The 22,588-nt window shown below is 39.2% G+C and overlaps 1 protein-coding gene across 2 annotated transcripts; it reads right to left on the reverse strand.

Moving 5' to 3' along the window:
• Positions 1–555: 555 nt before the first annotated feature.
• On the reverse strand, positions 556–2,952 carry LOC147637459 (guanylate kinase 2, chloroplastic/mitochondrial-like). 2 transcript variants are annotated; one of them, XM_086799251.1, is made up of 5 exons: positions 2,575–2,952; positions 1,646–1,663; positions 1,435–1,566; positions 1,124–1,315; positions 556–1,028 (listed from the first exon to the last, which is right to left on the reverse strand). In XM_086799251.1, the coding sequence occupies exons 1-5, from the start codon at positions 2,920–2,922 to the stop codon at positions 690–692; spliced, it is 1,029 nt and encodes a 342-aa protein (XP_086655377.1). In that variant the 5' UTR covers positions 2,923–2,952; the 3' UTR covers positions 556–689. The 2 variants fall into 2 exon arrangements, with proteins under 2 accessions (XP_086655377.1, XP_086655378.1); XM_086799252.1 differs by lacking the exon at positions 1,646–1,663.
• Between the last annotated feature and the right edge of the window lie 19,636 nt (positions 2,953–22,588).

Below are 22,588 nucleotides of genomic sequence, written 5' to 3' on the forward strand. Positions count from 1 at the left end.
AAAATATACATGAATTAAAAGCTATCTATTACAACACAATAATATGATTAAAGATTTATACCTGCTATGAAAAGTAGTACTCAGACTATATCTCCTGGTAAGGCGGGAACATGTAGTTCTCAGTAACATTGAGATAACCACACCAATGGGAAATTTCTCCAAGCATCTAGTCACTTGGCACAATGGGTGTGTTGATAGATGTGATCTGTAAAAGGTTAAGTGATAATACACGTGGAGTATGTTTCTCCACAAGCTGCAACCCCCCACCATCAAGCTGGCATACCCATATTGCCGCCAATGCACTACCTCTTATGTCATTGGCATCTCGTTAGAGCATGGGTAGTGCTGCCAACTAACCACATGCACCCTAGATGTCCCCTCAATACACGAGAGATGATCATCTAGCTTGTGTGGACAAAAGGGTGTCTATTAAATCTCTTCTCTCTTCTTAAAATGCTTCCCATATGCTTAGTTATTCCAAAAATTTCTACTCTTTCCTTCCCCATTGTGTAAAGATGCTCTTCAAAATAATATAATGATTCCCACATGCACTCGTTAATCCAAAGACTTACTCTATTCCCTTCTTCCTTTATTAGATAAGATGCCACTCAAAACCCCATAAACTACAAAAGAGGCTTGAAAGCAATAGAAGAGCAGTTCCTTATTAAGGTCATACAATCAGAAACCCATCAAAGAAGTGCTTCTCTTTGGTGTACCCGTGCTTTTTCAGCATCAATAATGTGACAAATCAAGGAGACTGTCTTTTCTAGTTGATTGTCGGCATTGACAACCACATAGTCGAACTCATCCATGCGCTTCAATTCCTCTCTGGCCGTAGCAATTCGTAGCAGCAGTTTATCTTTTGTCTCAGTTTTCCTCCCCATCAGCCTTTGAACAAGGGCAGCTTCAGTCTCAGCAACCAGAAAAATGAAAACAGCCCCAGATCCAAGTATCGATCGCACTGTTGCAGCCCCTTGCACATCTATCCGCAAAACCACATCAAACCCTTTTGCAAGACATTCTCTAACCTGCAAAATTGTGGAGAAACAACCTTGTGTGTAAGGATGCAACTGAACTTTCGGATACAAATTTGGTGGCAACAAACAGTAGGCTTGGCATCCACCTGTCCTTTAGGGATTCCCTTGTAGTCTCCATACACGACTGCATATTCTAGTAGCTCACAATTATGAATCATTGATTCAAACTCTTCCTTTGTAAGGAAGAAATAATCCTTGCCATGAACTTCTCCTGGCCTTTTTGTTCGTGTCGTGGCCGTTACCACAAAACAAATCTCATTCCTGACTTCTTGAAGTCTCTGTTAGATGACAAGAAGATAACTCTGATCTAAGGATGCTAGGTTGTCACATGACCATAATGAACTCCTGCTCAAGAAAAGGATATGCCATGGAGAACATAACCAAACCATAGAGTTACCTTGATCACAGCATCCTTTCCAACACCACTTGGGCCACTTATAACCACAACCAGAGGCTTCTGATTGGGTGCTTGTGGCTGCATCCCTAAAGGCGAACCTAATGCTTGCTCTACATCTTTAAGCAGAGGTTCCTGCCAAAAAACAGACATGACTTCAGCAATTTCAGCCTGCAGTGTACATCCCTAAAGGCGAATCTAATGCTTGCTTTACTTCTTTAAGCAGAGGTTCCTGCCAAAAAACAGACATGACTTCAGCAATTTCAGCCTGCAGTGTAAGTTTGAATAACCCATGCCAACACTTGATCATCTTGACTACATGTTAAGCAAAGAGTTAAGAAAAGATTCTTTATAAGTCATAATTTTATATACATATAATTTTATTTTTTCCAAGAAAAGATATAATTTTCAAAAGACAAAAATTCTTTATTAGTCATAAAAAAGAAATGTCTGCAGAAAAAGCTAACTCCAGAACTGCCCCAAAGTGGAGCCAGATATGGACATCCCTCGAAAGAGATCAAAAGTCTAGAGGGGAGCTCTCGTTCTTGGGAGGGGGAGAGAGGAAAAAGCCACACTTGGTGCCTATAGTGCGAAATATCTCTCTCTCTATGTGTGTGTGTGTGTGTGTGTGTGTGTGTGTGTACATATGTATATATTTACATATGTGTGTGTGTGTGTGTGTGTATGTATATACATCTATATATATGTGTGTGTGTGTGTGTGTGTGTGATCAGGTCAGCAAGGTTTTTATATTTATGTGTCCATGGAGCTGGCCAACCCGCAGTTGGCCAGTTGGTATGACTTCCCAAGGAGCCTATATAAGAGTCATTCTTGTCATCTGACCCCATGCTTGGGGCAGCTCAAGAATCAGTCTTTTGGGTGGTCTTAGGTTACCTTTTGGAAGGCCGAAGGCCAAAAAATCTGCAGAGTCACATACATCTTTTTGTATAATAGAAAGATGTATGTGATTGTACAGATGTATGTACATGTATATATAGATATATACACACACATATATATGTATGTATGTATGTGTGTGTGTGTGTGTGTGTGTGTGTGTGTGTGTGTGTACAGGTGCGTGCGTGTGTGTGTGAGAGAGAGGGCCACTGATTAATAAAAATAAAAACAAGGTTAATTGTGTACCTGCACCGTGCTAAATTCCATTGTTTTGAAGCCTACTGCAGCTACTGGCCTTTGAGGAAACCTCGATAGCACTGAGGAATGGCAGGGCCGCCCTTGAACAACCAATGCCCTTTCTTTCAAGCACAAGAACCCGAAACCCAACCGATCCCTTCTTTTTCTGATGAGGAGAGATTCTGTGTGCGCTCCCTTGATGCGATTTCCGTATAGCTGTAAAGAAGAAGAAGAAGAAGAAGAAGACGTAAAAGGTTTGATGGTCGGCACCCCCTTTCTGCCATGGTAGTCAGACTGTGTAGTGCAACCATGGGTACCTCTCCAAAGGCTTTGGACTTCACGTTTTAGGATGGGCATCTCCTCGATAGTGTGAAAGGAATCATCCTGATTCCCCAACCCCTTTATGCACAACGTCCGTAGGATAGTCACGCCATCGAAAATAAGTTTTTGTTTTATTGGTGAAAAACTTCCATCTCGGTAATTTTTTAATATCTTATATGAATTTTGTAACGTGTATTATTACTAAAACCTCTTGAAAACCACCAATTTTTAAAACTTCACTCTCAATATTTGAGGGTATTTTTTACTTTTTTTTAATGGTGCAATTACACCTTACTCGGAGCCACATGTACTTGTTTTAAATTGAAATCAAGAATTTTCCCTTATACTCACTTTTGAAATTCTTCCCTCACAAATGGCACAGCCACAAAACCTCTCTTTAACCAAGCCAAAATATATACAACCAGTGTTCTACAGAGGTTTGTCTCAGCTCGTCCCAAAGCTAGTTGAAATTCCAAAACTGTCGACTTCTGTGAACTCAAAAAGAAACCTAGATAAACTCCAGTTGGTAGTAGAAGTAGTGTAAATTTGATAATCTACATTCTTTTTCCTTACAAGCTTTCAATAAAATGAAATCTCAAGAAGAAATGTTTATGTTTGTGTCAAATTACTTCCCCGAACACTCTAGACAACCCATGAAGATAACTTGTTTTGACCCCATCATAAAACAACCAAATACTATACATTTGGATTATAACTATATTTAACCAAAACCTATGAAAATTGAGAACCAACATTTCTCAATCCTAGCCAACGAAAAAGTGAGTTAAAAAAGGGTTCTAAAATCTAGAAAGATCTTTGGCATGATTGTGCTCTACATGAAGTTTTTTTTTTTGGTATGGATTTGATAAGGATTGTGAAAGGTTTTCTAAGCACTTTATACTAATATATATAACCCTATCTTGTTCATTTACATCTCCATTGCAAGAATAAACAGCAAATATTTTAACATGATAGAGTCTTGTGAAAAGTAATTTATGATCTTTGTCATTGTTAGTAGTTTATGAATAATGCATTTCTCATACCTAAGAAAAACTTTAAAAAATGTAATATGTAGAAAATTAAGGAGGGTAAAGGGACCAAAGGCACACTCTTTTGAGGATGTAGACATTGTGATCTTTTCGTGGGATGACAACTTTCAACCATTATGCATGTTCTCTTAAATAAATTTTAATACTATTCACAAAACATACACGCACAACCTCATCTAAACCAAAAAGGAAAATTATGCATGAAATCATTTTTGCACAAAAATAGAAAAAGAGTTTCATGCACATTTCACAATTTATGTCACATCATAAAGTGTTTTGTAACCAAAATCACTTTGTATCCAATGATTTCATAATTTTTTTTAAAAAAGGTTGTAGTACTAAACATATTAGTATTATAAAGGGTCCTTGGGCCATCCAAGGATTCTTGCAATAGTTTGGTATGTTTGAAGTATGACAATGCAAGTAAACCAAAAAGGTTGTAGTACTAAACATATTAGTATTATAAAGGGTCCTTGGGCCATCAGAGGTTTCTTGCAATAGTTTATTATGTTTAAAGTATGACAATGCAAGTAAACCAAAAAAGTGAAGATTGAGCACATGGGGGATCTCAAGAAAGAAGAATAATTATATATATTCCATATTTAAGTATTGAGATGTTTTGAGGAAATTTTGTCTCCAAGAAAAAGTGTAATAATGTGTATATATCATTTTGTGACCAGATTTCTTAAACAAAAATATTTGTAGATCATATTGTTTATACGTTGTTTGAAGCAAAATTTTGAGACATGTTAATGTTAATGTCTATATTTTAAACTTTACAAAAATTATACTTTAAAAAATAATACTTAAAAACATACATAGGGAGTGTTTGAATTTATATTCTTTTTTAATGCAAAAATAGTGCTTAAATGTTGCAAAGTAAAGAACTTATATACACAAACATATCAAAATGATAAAAAGCTAAACAAGTAATTATCAATAATTTTTTTGAAAGGTAGTTTAAAAAATCTTGTTTTTTTTAATTTATTTAAAAAAGTTTACTTAAGTAAGTGATGCATAACTTAACATACATCTATTTAATTAAAAGCCTAAAATATATAATGGATAAAAAGACTTTTAAGTTTGTATTTACATGATTATGAAACTATTTTTAGTTTTGAATATTTCATGTGCAAAAATAATCTTGTACAAAATGTATTATCACGAGTAAATTTAATTCCGAAATTCAATTATTCAATTTAACTTATACCATTCACCCTTTTGAATATGTATATTATTCACTCTTTTGATTTTACTTTAATTTCTATTATTCATCTTTTTGAATGATTCTCCATTCTCTTTTTGAGAATGCTCATTTCATTACTCAATTGGTTGCATGTGAATTTCTATCCTATGTAGCTCTATAGTTCTCCTATGTCTACATGACACGTGTGTAGCTCTATATTTCGCCTATGTCTACATGACACGTGTAGCTCTTTACTTCTCCTATGTCTACATGACACATGTGTAGCTCTATACTTCTCATGTGTTTATGACAAAAGACTTCTTCTTTGTAACAACCATATAGGGCTTCACACACTCTTTGGGCACCTCTTTCCCTTCCACTGGTCCCATTCAAGGATCTACCTTGTCATTATTTTCTTCTTCTCCATGGACACCAATGTTGAAAAAAGTGATCTTGTAATCCAACATAGATGAAGGGGGAGCATAACTCTTAGTGTGTATGTGTGTGCACATGATTACACAAGTTGAATTGTGAAAATGTAAAAGGTGAAGGTGAAGTGTGAAAAAGGTGAAGGTAGATTCTTGTGTCATGTGAGAATGGTACAAAGGTTGAATACCTTGGTGAAAATGTAAAAGGAGAAGGTAGATTCTTGTGTCATGTGAGACCATGTAATGATGAAGATAATCAAGGAAGATATTCAAAGGAAAAGTGGAGATATTCAAGTAGGTGATTAATGGAGATATTCATGGAGACACAAGTAGGTGCATATGCAAGTGTGTGAATGCGCACATGTGTGTATGCATCTATGCATGTGTATGTGTGTGTGCAAGCATGTGTGTTTATGTATGTGTATGTGTGTGCAAGCATGTGTGTTCATGTATGTGTGTGTGCGTGTGTTTGTATATGATTATGTGTATTTGAATGCACATGTGTGTATGTGTGTGCGCATGTGTGCATGTGTTTGTGTGACTCTCTCACATAGACGCATGTCTATATGTGTCTCTCTCACATGCATTATCTCTATGTCTGTCACATTTACAGAAAAAACCCTCTGTCTGTGATGAAACATAGGTTCTAAGAAGGTATAGGATAGTGCTATTGGTCACTTGAGACTGGCCATTGGATTCAGGGTGAAAAGCAGTAGAGAAATCTAATTTTGTGCCTAAATTATCAAACAATGTTCTCCAAAAATCGCTACAAAATTTAGAATCTCTATCTAACACAATGACTTTAGGCAAACCATGATGCACAAATATATGCTTTAAAAATAAATGAGCAGCTTGATGAGCAGTTTGGCCCTCTATGGTCTATTGGGGACGCCCATTCGAGAGAAGATGCTCGTTGGATGCCTGAGCGGTTTTTTCGCACATGCCCTGACTTAATCCACTCCTATCAAATACGCAATTGAGGTCAATTGCTAACCCGAGCAAGAGGGATGTTACATTATTGACCCTCTATGGTCTAACATGTTAGGTGAGGCAATCAAACACCAATATCAACAACACTAGCATGCGTACACATGGCATCACCCAATCACAACATACATAGCATAGACGCGCAAAGCATATGCCTATCACACTTACAATGTAGTATTTAATATGACATCACTCACGATACTAATTGCAAGCATAGAACAATGGTCGGATGGGTGTCCCCAATAGACCATAGAGGGCCAATAATGTAACAAGGGTAGAGAGAGAGCACATGTACACACCTGCACATGCACTAGTGCAAAATGCACACTCTCTCACATGTAGAAATTCTCTCTCTCCCTCTCTCTCTCTCTCACACACACACACAAACATACACTCCCTCTCTCTTCTCACACACTCTCCCACACATAGAAACTCTCTCTCTCTCTCTCTCTCTCTCTCTCTCTCTCACACACACACACACACACACACACACACTCTCTCTCTCTCACACACACATGCAAATATGTGTGTTTTATTATATCTAGACACATACACCTATGTATGTGTATTTATAAATATAAATAAATTTATAATACACACACGCACATATAATTTCAATTCATTAAATTTTATTTTTTATGAAAATTTAATGGGTGGGGATACATGATTAGGTGTGTTCACTCTCAAATTAATGCATCTTACATGTAATCTCTCTCTCTCTCTCTCTCTCTCTCTCTCTCTCTCTCTATCAAACACACACGTGCACGCGCGTGCACACACACACACACATGCACGTGCACCCTCTCTCTCTCTCTCTCTCTCTCTCTCTCTCTCTCTCTCTCTCTATTAAACACACACGTCACGTGCGTGCACACACACACACACACACACACACATGCACGTGCACCCTCTGTCTCTCTCTCTCTCTCTCTCACACACACACACACACACACACACACACGCACACACACACACACACACAAGCTTTGAGACACTGATCAATTTCTACTCTACATCAAGTGGACTTATTATGGATTAAGCCCTTCGGCATATTCCGTGTTAGTTTGTTTGGATGATGTTTTTTCAATTTGCCAAGATTGTGAAGCAGATGTCAAAAGCCTACGACATCGATAACCAGTGTGGCTCAGCAGCTCTAACACCTGCATTCCCAACTCATTAACACTTAGTTCTTATCAGTGTTGTGGTTTGGATGGTTGTAGGTAACATGTTTCTCCACTTCAGTTTATGCTTGCATCAATATTCAGTGTCAACTTCTGGCAACTGTTCTTCTTTCCCTTGCTTTAAATTTATTCACTTTTATGTTTTGTTGCTGGTTCTATGCTTTTCCTCTATGGGTTTAAAGATGAAACTTTCATCTAGTTATACTTCTATACACGTTTCATGTAAGTCAACTGATGTACATGTTTCATGTAGACATTTAGTGGATAATTAATCGGGTTGGGTCTTCGAGTAGTTGTCTATTAGATTGTGGATATTATATTTATATTTAATTCAAAAACACACACTTGCTAGACCAGAGATATTGGCCTATCTGCTTGATACTTTTGGACCATGAGACCTATTTGCTCCCACTGTCATTATGCTTTTATGCTGATAGGTTTCAAGCAGTTGCAATAGGTACTGTTGTTCGGGATTATGGCTCACAGCTATCGTGCACTTAATGTTGGCTAGTGTAAAGGAAGTCATAATTACCAAACTCATTTTAATGATTAGACACTTTTCAAGATTTTTTACAATTATATTTGCACTTTTTTGGCTTCGGCTACTTGGTCGTTTCTTTTTAACTATAAGGTTCTTTGATAGTAAAAGCACTACCTCTTCTTTTCGGCACTCTGTCTTTGACTCAGCAGACAATGCCGACAGACTCCAACAAGAGTATACTTCTTTGATTACTTGGCAATCATTGCCAATAGACTCCAAATGGATTATACTTTTTTCTACTCATCATCTAAAACAATTCATCATGACATTGTGATTGTTGATGGGGAGTAGGATAGCCACATAAGTGGTAGCCTACTCCACCACTTATGTGGAGCCTATTCGTGGGTAAGGGGTGGGCACACACGCATAGACACACAAGCTTTGAGACATTGATCAATTTCTACTCTACAATTAAGTGGACTTATTATGGATTAAGCCCTTTGGCATATTCTGTGTTAGTTTGTTTAGATGATGTTTTTTCAATTTGCGAGAAGATTATGAAGCAGATGTTAGAAGCTTGACACTTGGATATTGATGACACATATTATGCGACATCGATAACAAGTGTGGAGTGGCTTTGAAACCTGCATTCCCAATTCATTAAGACTTGGTTCTTATTAGTGTTGTGGTTTGGATGGTTGCAGGTAACATGTTTCTCCACTTCAGTTTATGCTTGCGTCAATATTCAATGTCAACTTCTGGCAACTGTTCTTCTTTCCCTTGTTTTAAATTTATTCACTTTTATGTTTTGTTGTTGGTCCCATGCTTGTCGTCTGTGGGTTTAAAGATGAAACTTTCATCTAGTTATACTTCTATACATGTTTCATGTAAGTCAACTGACTTACATGTTTCATGTAAGTCAACCGATGTACATGTTTCATGTAGACATTTAGTGGATAATCAAGCGGGTTGGGTCTTCGAGTAGTTGTTTATTCAACTGGGGATATTATATTTATATTTAATTCAAAAACACACACACACACACACACGCTCTCTCTCTCTCTCTCTCTCTCTCTCTCTCTCTCTCTCTCTCTCTCTCTCTCTCTCTCTCTCTTGCGCGCGCGCGCGCACACAGCGGTTCTTCTGACTGTGTGTTTCCCAGGATAAAATTACGGAGCCTCGAAGCCAGGCTTCTCTATGAATGTGTGGGAGATGTAGGATCGTTCTCTTGGATAGGTGGTCTATCCATGCACTAAGGTTCTTGGCTCTCTTGTCTCGAAGTCAGAAGTTTCTCGTCCCGTACTAGGGTGGTCTTCACTTTCGCTTGTGTTGCAAGACAAGCACCGTTTAACTCCACACAATATTAACCGTGATGGGTCCGACCTTATAATAAGCAAGGGAGCTTTGGGAGAGTTCACTTCATAAAAAAGAGGGTTATTTTGCATCAATTTATCCAAGTATAGGTGCATGGAAATGTGGAACTACTATGCATAACCCCCCCTATGAAAAGTTTTTTTTTAAAGAATGATACGGCTATACGCTTTAGGATGCTAGGGGTGTACGCTTTCAAAAGCTAAAGGTAACGGGCGTACGCTTCTCAGGCAGCAAATGGCACATACATTTGCTTTATGAAGGAAACGGGGGTGGTTTCACAAAAGAACGGGCATGTGCTTTGGAATGGAGAAGGTTTGTTCATGGTAGTTGTTGGAACGGGCATACCAAGCTAGGGCTAAGAAGGGAACAAGCATACACTTCAAGAAAAACAATTGGTACAAGCGTTAGCTTTGGACAAGACAAGTGGTACAAGCGCGGCACAAATGGAATGGCCGTATGCTTTCTGAATCAGGTGCAAAAGAGAATGGCACGGGCATGGCAAAACTGACACGGGCATGGCAAACACAATGAATGCTCTGGAACGAACCTACCCTTCAGGAAAGAACGGTCGTGTTTGAAGATTTTTCAAGGGATTTTAGGGAATTTAAGGTTGCAGGTCTGATAGCCACCCCCTATATTCCTTGACAAATTCAGTTGTACCAACTTGGTTGAATGCAATTGAATGCTCTTTATGCCCACTTTAATGCAATTATTCCATTTTTAATGCAACTACCATATTCAAGGCTAAAGATTTTCCCATATTTGGCCAGTGAGAAGGGAACGGGCATGGCAACCGTTCGCTTCTCAGAACTCCTAGTAGAATGTGATTTTTGCCTGGTTTTTCTGTCCTATTCCTACTAATTCAGGTTTCTTCTCACCAATTTTTTGTGTTTTTGATTCAATAGAGAGCTAGAGCTAGTCTCAAGCTATCTATTGATGCCTATAATGCCTAATGAAAACTAACTAATTAAGACTAATTTATGGATTAAACTAAGGTGCAAACTTGATGAAGAAAACAAAAAGGAACAAAATTCAAAGAGTTGCATGAATGTCAAGGGCAATGTTGAGCACTTACTTGCTTCTCCCACCCTCGGTGAAGATCTCAATGCTCCAATGCTCAATCAACCTTCAATGCTCCATGGAATCCCCATACAACAAACAAAAACAAGCAACCAACCGATGGATTTGTACTCCAACCGGGCCAAACAAGGACTCTAGCAAATGAACAAAGTGGAGGACCCTAAGCTAAATGCATTCCCTAGCAAGAGGCGCCAAAGATGTTAAGCCTAACATACTACCTTGCACACGAGAGAGAGAGAGAGAGAGAGAGAGAGAGAGAGAGAGAGAGAGAAGAGACGAGAGACAACATGCAAGAGTCAAGTCCAGAGAGTTGCACTTAGCCAACCCTAATAATGGTTAACTCCTCGTCGATATGAAGCTGCTAGAGGCTCACTCCACCTCTACTTGTGTCACCCAAGTAGAGATTCAATGGCTAGGTAGAGAGCAAGAAGAAGGGAGCTATGGAAAGCTCAACCTTCACCTCATGCACCATGCATGTGAGAGGAACTTGGTAGAGAGCAAAGAGAGAGAAGGAAAGAGGTTAAAGAGTCACCATCCCTATAAGCACACACCAAAAATCAAGGATGCAAGCAAGCATACATCCACAAGCTCAAATGAGAGAGAGAGAGAGAGAGAGAGAGAGAGAGAGAGCGAGAGAGCTCAAATGAGACTAATGGGATTGTCCCTTTTCATATTTCATAAATGTCTTATATACAAGAGCTCATAGTTACAATGGTTGTCCACCCTTTAAAATTGGGGAGCCAAAACTAGTGTTCCTAGGTCTATGTACAACTATTTCTCATGATTAGCATTACACAACGTAAGCTCGGTCATCCCATGTCTCTTTTACATTAAGCGCTTAGCGCGATTACAAAAGATAAGTACAATAAGCGTAGCCACGCTTGCAAAAGTAATGTTAACTGGACTGGTCCTCACCACGCATCCATTAAAATTTATCTAAATTAAATTTAATTAATTAAAATTATATATGTATATGTATGTATATATATAAACTCATATGTTTATATATATAAACTCATATGTTTATGTGTGTGTGTATATATATAAACTTATATGTGTGTGTATGTGTATGTGTATGTGTATGTGTCTGTGTATATATATAAACTCATATGTTTATGTATGTGTATATATATATAAATATGTGTGTGTGTGTGTATATATAAACTTATATATGTCTATGCATATATAAATAAGTTTATAAATATAAATAAATTATATAATTTTAATAAATTAAAGTTATATGTACAGGTGTGTGTGTATATATAAACTTATTTATATTTATGAATGCACACATATATGTATGTATAGGTATATGTGTCTAAATATAATAAGACAATATATTATACATAATATATATTTGCATGTGTACCTGGTGTGTACGTGTGCATGCATGCATGCATGTGTGTGTGTGAGAGAGGGAGAGAGAGTGTGTGTACGTGTGCATGCATGCATGCATGTGTGTGTGTGAGAGAGGGAGAGAGAGAGTGTGTGTGTACGTGTGCATGTTTGCATGTGTACGTGTGTGTGAGAGAGAGGGAGAGAGTGTGTGTGTACGTGTGCATGCATGCATGCATGTGTGTGTGTGAGAGAGGGAGAGAGAGAGAGAGAGGGAGAGAGAATTTTTATGTACGGGGGGAGAGTGTGTGTGCATATGCATGTGTGTACGTGTGCGTGTGTGTGTGTGTGAGAGAGAGAGAGAGAGAGAGGAGAGAGAGAGAGAGAGGGAGGGAGGGAGGGAGGGTGCATGTGCATGTGTGTGTGTGTGTGCGCGCGCGCGCATGTGCGCGTGCATGCGTGTGTTTTTAAAAGAGAGAGATACATTACATGTAAGATACATTTATTTGAGAGTGAATACACCTCACCATGCATCCCCGCCCATTAAACTTTAATAAAAAGTAAATTTTAATTAATTAAAATTATATATATATATATATTTATTTATATTTATAAATACACATATATGTGTATGTATAGGTATATGTATCTAAATACAATAAAACACACATATTTGTGTGTGTGTGTGTGAACCCAGGGTGAGAGGTATGGACCATCCACAAGAAAGTGAGCCCACGTCATCTCTAGATCCTAGAGCAAAAGTAGGGTAGAGTGAAGCCAACAGACCCAGACAAAGCCGTGCCTGTTTCAAGAGTGGCTGATTCTTACAAGACCCAAAGACCTATACAAGTCCATCATCTCAAGGACTAGAAACGTCATACCAAAGAGGAAGGGTCTACCCAGGCCCTTCACATCAACGCAGTCCGCTTGTATATCAGCAGTACCCACCACATGGAGCTTACCTTGGGTACCACATGGGACCACAAGGGGCACAATCTAACCCACCTCTATAAGACAAGGGCCTCCAATGGTATATTATTCTCTTGGCCTCGCTTCTCCTCCAACTTTTTTCCAACCTACACCTGCTCCAGCCATGGCAGGGTTGACCTCAAAAATGTTAAGGTTAGCCATGGAAATAGGGAGGGGGTGGCTGCTGTTGTTGCAGGCATCACTTCCCTAGCACTAGTGCAACTTGCACCTACACCAACATTAGAGTAGAAAAAGCGAGTGAACATCGCAAAGCTTATCACTAAGTTTGATGGGAATGGAGATCCCATCCCAGATTTGGAGATGTTTAATCAAATTTGTGAAGCCTTTGGTCACATAGAAGATCAGGTTAAGGTGAGTGCCTTCGGCCTCACCCTCAATGGTAAAGCAAGCCAATGGTTTAGGTCTTAAAAGCTGAGGATAAGGCCACCTTTGAAGCCTTGAAAGAGGATTTCAAGGTAGGATATTCTCGCCAAGGTACCAGATGGAGTTACACAATGTTAGACAAAGGGATGATGTAACCATTCGACATTATATCAATAAAGTCAGATATCTCCATTCTCGCTATAGTGCCAAAGACTAGTTCTCTAATGAAAGACTAATAGAGAGAAACTTGGAAGGTCTGGATGACATACCCTTGCACAATTCATTATATGCCATGGCCAGTACCTCCTTCAAGCAATGTTGTAGGAGTGCTATGGACTTTGAAGACAATTTCAAGGGAACTTGTTCTTGAGAACTTCATGAGGAAACATCTGAAGCCTCTTTCAAGACCACCAGTACAAAATCTGATGGAAAAAGCCTCTTTCAAGACCACCAGTACAAAATTTGATGGAAAAAGCCTCTTTCAAGACCACGAGTACAAAATCTGATGGAAAAAGCCTCTTTCAAGACCACGAGTACAAAATCTGATGGAAAAAGCAAAGAGTCCACAAGCGGACAACATGTTGAGCAGTTGGCCATTGCTGCATTAATGCCAGAAAATGACCCAACATTGGAGAACCGGCCAAGGTCACCAACCCCATCTCTATCCAAAGAGGGAGCTTGTATGGTGCTCGATCTGTTGAGCTAACCATACCAACATGGAGTGTTCACACATATGAGACCATGTCCCAACCTCTACTGCACATATTGCCAAAAGTCATGAAGTTACAAACTGCTATCATCAGAGAGCTACTCAAGCTCGTGCTCTACCTCAAGCCTTGCCAGCCAACCCAAGGCAACCCAAGGCAACCGCTAGCTTTGCCAGCCACCTGCTCATCATAATGCACCTCAACTAGACCAAGAAGTGTCTCAAAGAGGAATCCTCAGGGTACCTGAAATGCCCTTACCACCCTTGGTTCTCCCACCTCAATCCCCATTCCCAAGAATCACACCAGTTCATCAGCTAACCCTAACAGAAATCTTTGAAGAAGGGGACTAGGGAAAAATTCCAAAAGTTCCTACCTACAAAACCCTCGAGCCAACAAACTTGCCCTCACAAATTCTAAGTCACTATGTTATGGAGGGAGACCAAATGTACCCAGTGCACTTAGCCGCCGCAATGCCGTGGGCAAAAGACATGAATATGAATGATGACAAGATGACCACCTATACAGTGCTATCATCGCACATGACCTCACTAAGTGGCTGAGTGTCCCAATAAGAAAGGGATGGTGGCGAGTACCTCTGTAGGTGTTCCCTCATTAACTCCCTTGTGTGTAGGGTGTGGAATTGACCATATGTATAAAGATTGTCTACTAAGACTTGGAACAACGGGGACCAACATTAACCTGCTGAGTGTGAGAGACTACTTCATCCACAAAATTCCTCTCAATGCCATGACCCGACTACAAAATCGACAGCGAGCCGCAGTAGCTCATGCCGTAGAAGTAGCAGATGCATCTACCTCACGAGACTAGGGACAAGCCAAGATCATATCCTCAAAGAATGTCCCTGAGAAAGCACGAGCGACTAGACCCTCAAAGAAGAAAACCACAAAGATCGGTAAGGGAGGCTGCCATCATGCAGTTATTCAAAGTGGTTCAGAAGACGGCATGACAACATAGGCATCAACCTCTTCATTAGAAGAGGAAGATCTGATATGCACAGCCGCCTGATCTCGAGAACCGACAGACACTAGCCAGCTTTCAAAAAATCTTGTTAAATATCCTAACCCCATAGAGGAGAAAGAAAGATTACTGGTAGCCCATGCATTAGTCATGGATTGCTAGGCACAAATTGAAGACAAGCCTCCTACTGCCTACCTTGAGCCTTGTTCATCGATTTCCAACATGAGACCTGCGAAAGATGCTCAGGTATATCTTAGAGAGCTCCCAGACCTATCACCCCCACAAAGGACAACAGAAGCAGTAGAACCCACTGCAACAGCTATCCCCCCCACCAGAGAGACCAAGGAGTAGAATATCTCAAAGATCTGGGGGATGACCACCTTAAACGAATGGATATAAAAATCCCTATCCACATTCCCTACACTTAAAAGAGCTTAAGATTGATCCAAACCAACCTTCCTCATGGAACATCCTCCGCCCTTAGAGACATTGCTCGTCTCTCTTCCTTCCTTTCCTTTCAGATCTAGATCCTTATCTCGGTACCTTGCTTGAAGGTGGCCCAAGCTTATGGAAAGATCTGAAGGATTTAATGGAGGTAGGCACGAATCCATGGAGCCAGATAGCTCTAATGAGTTTGAGGAAGATGAGCTCGTTATACCCCACAAAATAACAAGCACCCTCACAGTCCGAGTAAATAAGCTTGGACAATACTTCAAAGGAGACGAATTGAATGCAGCTTTGCTGATAACCTTAAATGGCCTCTAGGTCACAGCAATCCTGAATGGGGGAGAAAGAGTGAAAATTGTTACAAAACAATGCTGGGAAAAATGGGGAGCATCTGCCATGGATGACACCACATTGCTAGTCAAACTTGCTGACGGAGCCACAGCTAGACCCATTGGTCTATTGAAGTATTTAAAGATAAAGATCCTTAGATGCTGGGAAAAATGGGGAGCATCTGCCATGGATGACACCACATTGCTAGTCAAACTTGCTGACGGAGCCACAGCTAGACCCATTGGTCTATTGAAGTATTTGAAGATAAAGATCCTTAGAACCACTTATGGCCACACCTTTGTGGTGATGATGAACTTTGGACGTCAGCCTATTTCTTATGATTGTATCCTTGGACGACCATTCATGAGAGAATCTAAGATGACCCACGGCTGGTATACTGACCACATTTACATTCGAAGAAAGGATCAAACAGTAAAGATCAATCCACACACGTGGAAGGTATGCTCAATGAGTCGCAGACAATTTGTCATCGCAGAGGATTTAGTCACACAACAATCCGATCTACTGCAGTCCATTTGTATCAAACATGCCACAAGACACTTGATGATGAAAAGGATAGTGAGGAATGTGCACCTTTCTCGGAGTTGGAAGACTCTTAGAATTGGATGCATATTCTTGCCACCTTGAACATTCTACCTAGATGCACTGGTATGAGGTTTGCTATGGCAGATGGGCAAGAGATCACGTCTCTATATATACTTAGCTCAACATACCTGCCTAGCGTTGCCATCCAAGAATTGGAATAGGCTATTAGAACAGAACCATCAAGGGACACATGCTCCCACAGGACTCGCAAGACCGATGGATTCGCAAGGCCAAAACGATATATCTTTCCAAACGAGTCAGACACCCACTAACTGAAGCATGTTGGGGGGCTGTTGAAGCACCTAACCACTTCAATGATATATTGCAAAAGGAGCTCGCCACCAATAGCTCCCTTTTGGTCCACACGACCACCCCAAAGCCAATGTAACCCGTTGAACCCACCATAGAACCAGAAAAGCTTTGCCGTTCCGCACGGAGAGTTGCAAACAATAAAAAGTTAGCACTACTAGAAAAAGAAGCCAAAAGGCTAGTCGAAGAAGAAGTGCTAAAGCTGAAGAAACCAAACAGGTGCCCAAATATTTTAGAACCTTTCAGATAGCTCACAGATTCATCTCATATGACTCGGCTCAAATGTCTCACAATGGGCAACCGGGGACCTCATATGATGGTCTAGCCAAGGTCAAGGAAATAAACCTAGGAGGCCCGAGCGCAGACCCGAGGCCAATATATATTCATCATTTGGAGAAATTGGCCTTTGATGATGTCTCTTTGTGTGTGGTAGGATTCTTTTCAAATGTTGTTGAGTAGGACCTATTCCTGCTTTTTTCTGCCCATGTGCTTTTTATGTTTTTATGTATATTTAAGTGCTCTTATGAAGCAGATATATATGAAGTACAAGAATTGAGTCATATAGACTCTTATTGAACTGCTCTCTATGTTGAAGTTCACTAAGGACTGAAGATCATTGATTTGTGAAGATGGGTTTGTTGTTTGGAGAGGTTTGTTATTTGAAGAAAAATTCCAAATGATGGGTTGTACCATTGACCAGGCTTTTGCCCACCAAGCCCCCCCATTCAGAGATGTATCTAGAAGTTGGCGATGGTGAGGCTTTGGTACAAATGTTCTCCTATGCATGAGTATGGATATGTACTCATGAAGTAGCTGCGACATTAATTTAGCCAAAAGAATAGTAAGCAATAATCTTAACAAATATATAATGGCTATTGAAGATCATTGGGAAAGTGTTAATACGTGAGATGGCTAAATCTGTGTGAGGCTTAAATCGTGAAAGTGCAGGTTTTTAAGCCGTGAGACTATAATTCGTGAGAAACCTGAACTCGTGAGATTGTAGGTTTTTTGGCCATGAAGGGATATTCTGTGAGATGGCCTAAACCCATGAAAGTTAATCCCGTGAAATGGTGGTTCCGTGAAAGTGCAGGCCGTGAACTGGAATTCCGTGAGAGGTAATTCTGTGAGATGGAATTCCGTGAAGTTGCAGGTTTTGACCCCATGAAGTTGCAGGTTTTGACCTTGATGGTTTTTTAATTTTAAATGATTTTATAGATTAGCTAGGTCATGGCTTGTGAGCAACAGGTTCTTGTTATCACACTTATTTCTCACATCCAGAGGGGTGACAAGAGCATTGTTAGTTTGTTCTTGATGCGGTCATAAGTCTCCGCAGACGTGGGTATTGATTCTTGAATTGGTTGCTCAAATGTTGTCGAGGTAGTAGGGAAGACTGCTGATTGTTTGCTTGAACACACAAGCTCTTGTGTTGGTGTTGAATGCACGAGAGTGTTTGAATGATTTTCTTGTTGTTGCTTGGGCCTCCATTCTTGTCAAACCTTAGGTGAAGCTGTTGAGGTTGAAGTCGGTGGTGAGGATTTCTTCACATTGTTCAATTTTGGCAACCATATGATGGGATTACCATCATAGTATCCATGTTGTTGGAGCACATGCACATGCACCCATCTTTGATGAACATTATAAACTGGTGGCCGATGTTCTTGGTGTTGAGGCTTCCTTCTTTTTGTAAGCTTAGGGGACTTTGTGATGCGCTTGGGGACCCAAGATTTGGTATTTCTTTAGTAGTACTCTTGTGCCTGCAGTAGTGTTTTTGGTACTCACACTTGTTAACTTGGTGGAGTTCTTTGAGGAACTCGCATAGGCTTTTGTAGACTGTGTTGTGGAGTACTTTTCTTTTTCTTGGCCTCTGAGTGCTGCATTGGGGAAGAGGCTTTGACTATCGAGGCACCCAAATTTGATTGGCACCTTCATAGTAGCCTTGAGCCACAAGTAGCTACTTTTCCACCCACATTTTGATACCATTAAGATACCTTGATTGTGGTTATCTTGGTGGAGTTTTTTTTTGGGTTGATGTGGAAGGTTTGGGGCCCTCCTGGACTTTGGTTGGCGTTGAGGCTATAGGTTTGAGACTCATGGGCATTTTTGACGATGATGAGTCTATAGTCTCTTGTGGAGTGGATGTTCGATGACGAGGCTTTCAAGCATGTGGTTGTCTCTTTTGGTGAGGTTTATCGATGAAGATGCATAGGCTCTAGGGCTTTTCCTTTGAGTTCCTTGTTAGAGATAGAAGGTTGAGCTTTGGAAACTTCTTCAGGAATAGCTATTGATTGTGAGGTTTTGGCATCAAACTTCGTCAATGAGGATGGGGTTGAAGGAGTAGATGCTCTAATGGAGTCGGTTGTAGACACATATGGTAGGTTATTGTGTAGAGGGGCTTATATGGAAGAGGCTTGTAACTTTTTGCATTCAACATCATAGAAATCAATTAAGGTTGGATTCTCTTCTTTGCAGTATGGTATTGTCATCTTTTTGTTATTGACTATCATAGTGACTCTATCACTAGCAAAGCACAGTGGTGCTTGGGTAGGAATAGTCCATTTATGTCCCAAGATTAAATCTTCTTCCATCACATACTCAACCACAAAAAAACTTGCAAGTAAGGGGTTTAGTTTCAATATACATTGTATGTTCGAAGTACCCCAAACATGGCATATTCAAGTCTTGTGTAAAGTTTATTCTTTCTGGATGGGCTGTGAGTGTTGGTTGACCTAACAAATCCCATAGCTCAAGGGTCATGAGATTGTGTTCTCGTGTTGGATAAAGCTGTGCTTGAGCTATGGTTATTTTATGGGAAATTTCCAATCCAACTAGAATCCTAGGGATCTTTTCAGTAAGATATGTTGGAAGTTCCAACTCCTCGAAGGTCTCTTCCTCTCGTAATAGCAATTGTACATTGTCTACAGAAGTGTTCAAGGTGATTGTTTGCATGGATTCATCTATTGAATAAGTTCTACCAACAAGGACAACATCATACTCAAGGGAATCTAGGGTAACATGGAATGTGAATTCCATATCGCTATCGATTGTTTGAGTAGTGTAGTTAAAGTAACGTAGAGATTCAATGTTTTTTACATTGGCTCCTTTTGCAAGACTATTGTCTCTATTGGGATGAGTTTAGGTTGTTCCAATAACACCCAAGTGTTTATTGTCACATGATGTTATGACTAGCGCGAGGGCTAATCAATGCGTGTTTGTGCTTAACATCATTGCCTGTAGGAGGGGAATCCAACCATACCATGATAGAATCTTCCAAAGGAACCATGGATGTTTCAGTTTTTGTTTTAGATTTCAAATCTTATTTCTGTTTCATATTCCCATTCACTTTCATTCTTTGTTTGGCCATTGCTTCACTTGGTTTAGATGAGGAACACCTCGTAGCAAGATCATCTTCTAGCATGTTGTCATCTAAGCGTATTTCTTCTTTATAATATTGATCAAATGTTTTTGGATTGGATATAATGATCAACTTGTGTAAGCTATTATTCTTTAAGCCCATCATGAAACATCTCTTCAATTGAGAATCGCTTAATTTTCCCCATGACTCACATCGTGAGTCCAAGAGTTTTATCCGAAGGATAAAATCTCTCATGGATTCATTTGGTTGATTCTCAATTATATAGAGTTTTGTTTTTGCTGCACTCCATCGATAACCTTGTCTGGAAAATCCATGTATAAAGGCTGATTTCAAGGTTTTGAAGTTGGTCTTGATCACTGGCATCAATGTGATGAACCATTGACTAGCTTTTCCCTTTGAGCATATGTTCAATGCATGTATCTTAGTGGGGCAGTTGGGATTTCCAAAGGCTTCACATCTCTGTTCAAATATTTGAATGAATTGAATAGGGTCTGTTGTTCCGTCATACTTTCCCATAATTTTAAAAATTTGTACAACTGTATTTCTGTATGTCACTAAGGCCATAATGTAAGTGCTATTATTGGGAGAGACTCACTAAGTCCTTGGGCTACCCCCCTTCTTAGACTAGTCAGTATGTCTAGGGTGTGGGCATCGAGGAAAGGGTTGGTACCTATAGGATTCGTGGGAATGTTAGGTAAGGGACCAAAGTCCGGTGGGTTCGAAGTGACAGGGGGTGTAAAACCTGATGACATGCTTGTTATAGGCATGGCCAATGGTATTGGCAGGTGCATTTGTGGCATAGATCTCAATGGCTCAAAGATGTTAGCCGCTGGGTTAAGTCCTTGTGTGATCCTTGGCAATCCCTCTATTGTTGCCATGTCTGATTGCGTAAATTCTCCTTAATGAGTAAACACAATTTTTTTTTCTTTTTATATTTTCTCACAATCAACCCGATACTACAGCCTCAAAAGGCCTGGCATACTCTTCTTTGGTCAAACGGGTGTCCGTTTGCCCTAAATAGCTTAGATGCTATATGCACGTGAACGACCTCTTAGAGATAATTTTCCACAAAAAACGTACGCTAGTAACTTCCTAGATGGAAGAGGAGGTTTTAAAACCTATTTTCCATCACTGTCTCAAGATGAAATTTTTTTCCTGTATCGCAACATGTTTTTGAGGATGTTCCAAAAGGAATTTTGAAAAACTCTGCATGAGAGAGTTGTAGTATTTTTAGAGTACTACAACTTTGTTTCCCTGAGTCGTCTGTGATTTTGTCGTTTTTAGACCCTTAGAAAGTAGCCCAAATATGGCTTCTCGTTCGTTTTTGTGCTATTGATACAAAACATCAAGTATTGTAAAAAAGTTGATCTTTTGCATAGAAAGTTAATGTTTTGAATATAAAGTTAATGTTTTACATCAACTTGATGCAAAATATAAAATTTTCATAAAAGTTGATGTTTTGTATCAAGTTGATGGAAAATATCAACTCTTAGCTGAGAAGTTCTTACTCAGCATTAAGTTGGCCGCAAATGTTATAGTAGCTAAAACATCCTTACTATGTGTAGTAACCAGTAGGATTCGAACCTAAGTCCCTGCGTGATATTTTACAAAAAAGTATTTTGGAAAGTATGAACTTTTGTTTATTAAAGATATATTTTTCATACTTTCTAAACTCATTTAATAACTAAAATTACCATTTAACTCTTTTTTTGTCACATCAAGGACACATCTTCTTTAAAAATGAGTGTGGAATTATTTTTCAAAATTAGACAACTTTTAAATAGCTTATTCATGATATTTTAAAATTCATATGTACGTAACGAACTCTTTTAAAAAAAGTATATATTATCAATTAAGAAATTGTGATACTCAAGAGCTTCAAAATGGTTTTAATACTACTCTCATCATCGAGAGCCAAAATAGGGTTTTATAATTAAGATAATGATTATATCAAGATAATGCTTTTGTAATATAATTATATAAATAGTTTTTTATAGGTGCACTCTGTAGCACATCCTCAATCATGCTAACATGGCAGATGATCCAAGGAGTCTAAGCTTCGTACACATAGAAGAAAAAAATTGTATTTGTGGATAGTGAAGAAGAGGATGCCTCATCTACCTTCTCAGGGAAACTTCTCAGGGAAAGGCACATCGACTAGTGATGGTGTAGCAATGATTATGAGGAACCATACCTATGCCATAAGCTATATGTTTAGAAAATGGCTTCTTTCATAGTTGTATCCTTTTTTTATTGGATTGAAGATGGAAATAATAAACATTGTCTCTATTTTGGCATGTTTTTTGAAAACTTATTGTTAGAGTTTTAATTATAATCTCAAAAAGTAAGCAAAACAGTCTTTTTTTTTCATGTCAATTTTTGTAAGAAACATGTAAAGTGCCCAAAATATTATCGTTTTTTGGCAGTGTTGTATGCATACGTAGACCACTTTTTAAAAAGAGGTAAAAAACTAAACTTTTTTGATGGAATCTTTGAAA

This window comes from Cibotium barometz, chromosome 6 (genome assembly GCF_041138505.1).
Source record: "Cibotium barometz isolate CiBa-2024 chromosome 6, ASM4113850v1, whole genome shotgun sequence".
In the NCBI taxonomy this organism is placed as follows: domain Eukaryota; kingdom Viridiplantae; phylum Streptophyta; class Polypodiopsida; order Cyatheales; family Cibotiaceae; genus Cibotium; species Cibotium barometz.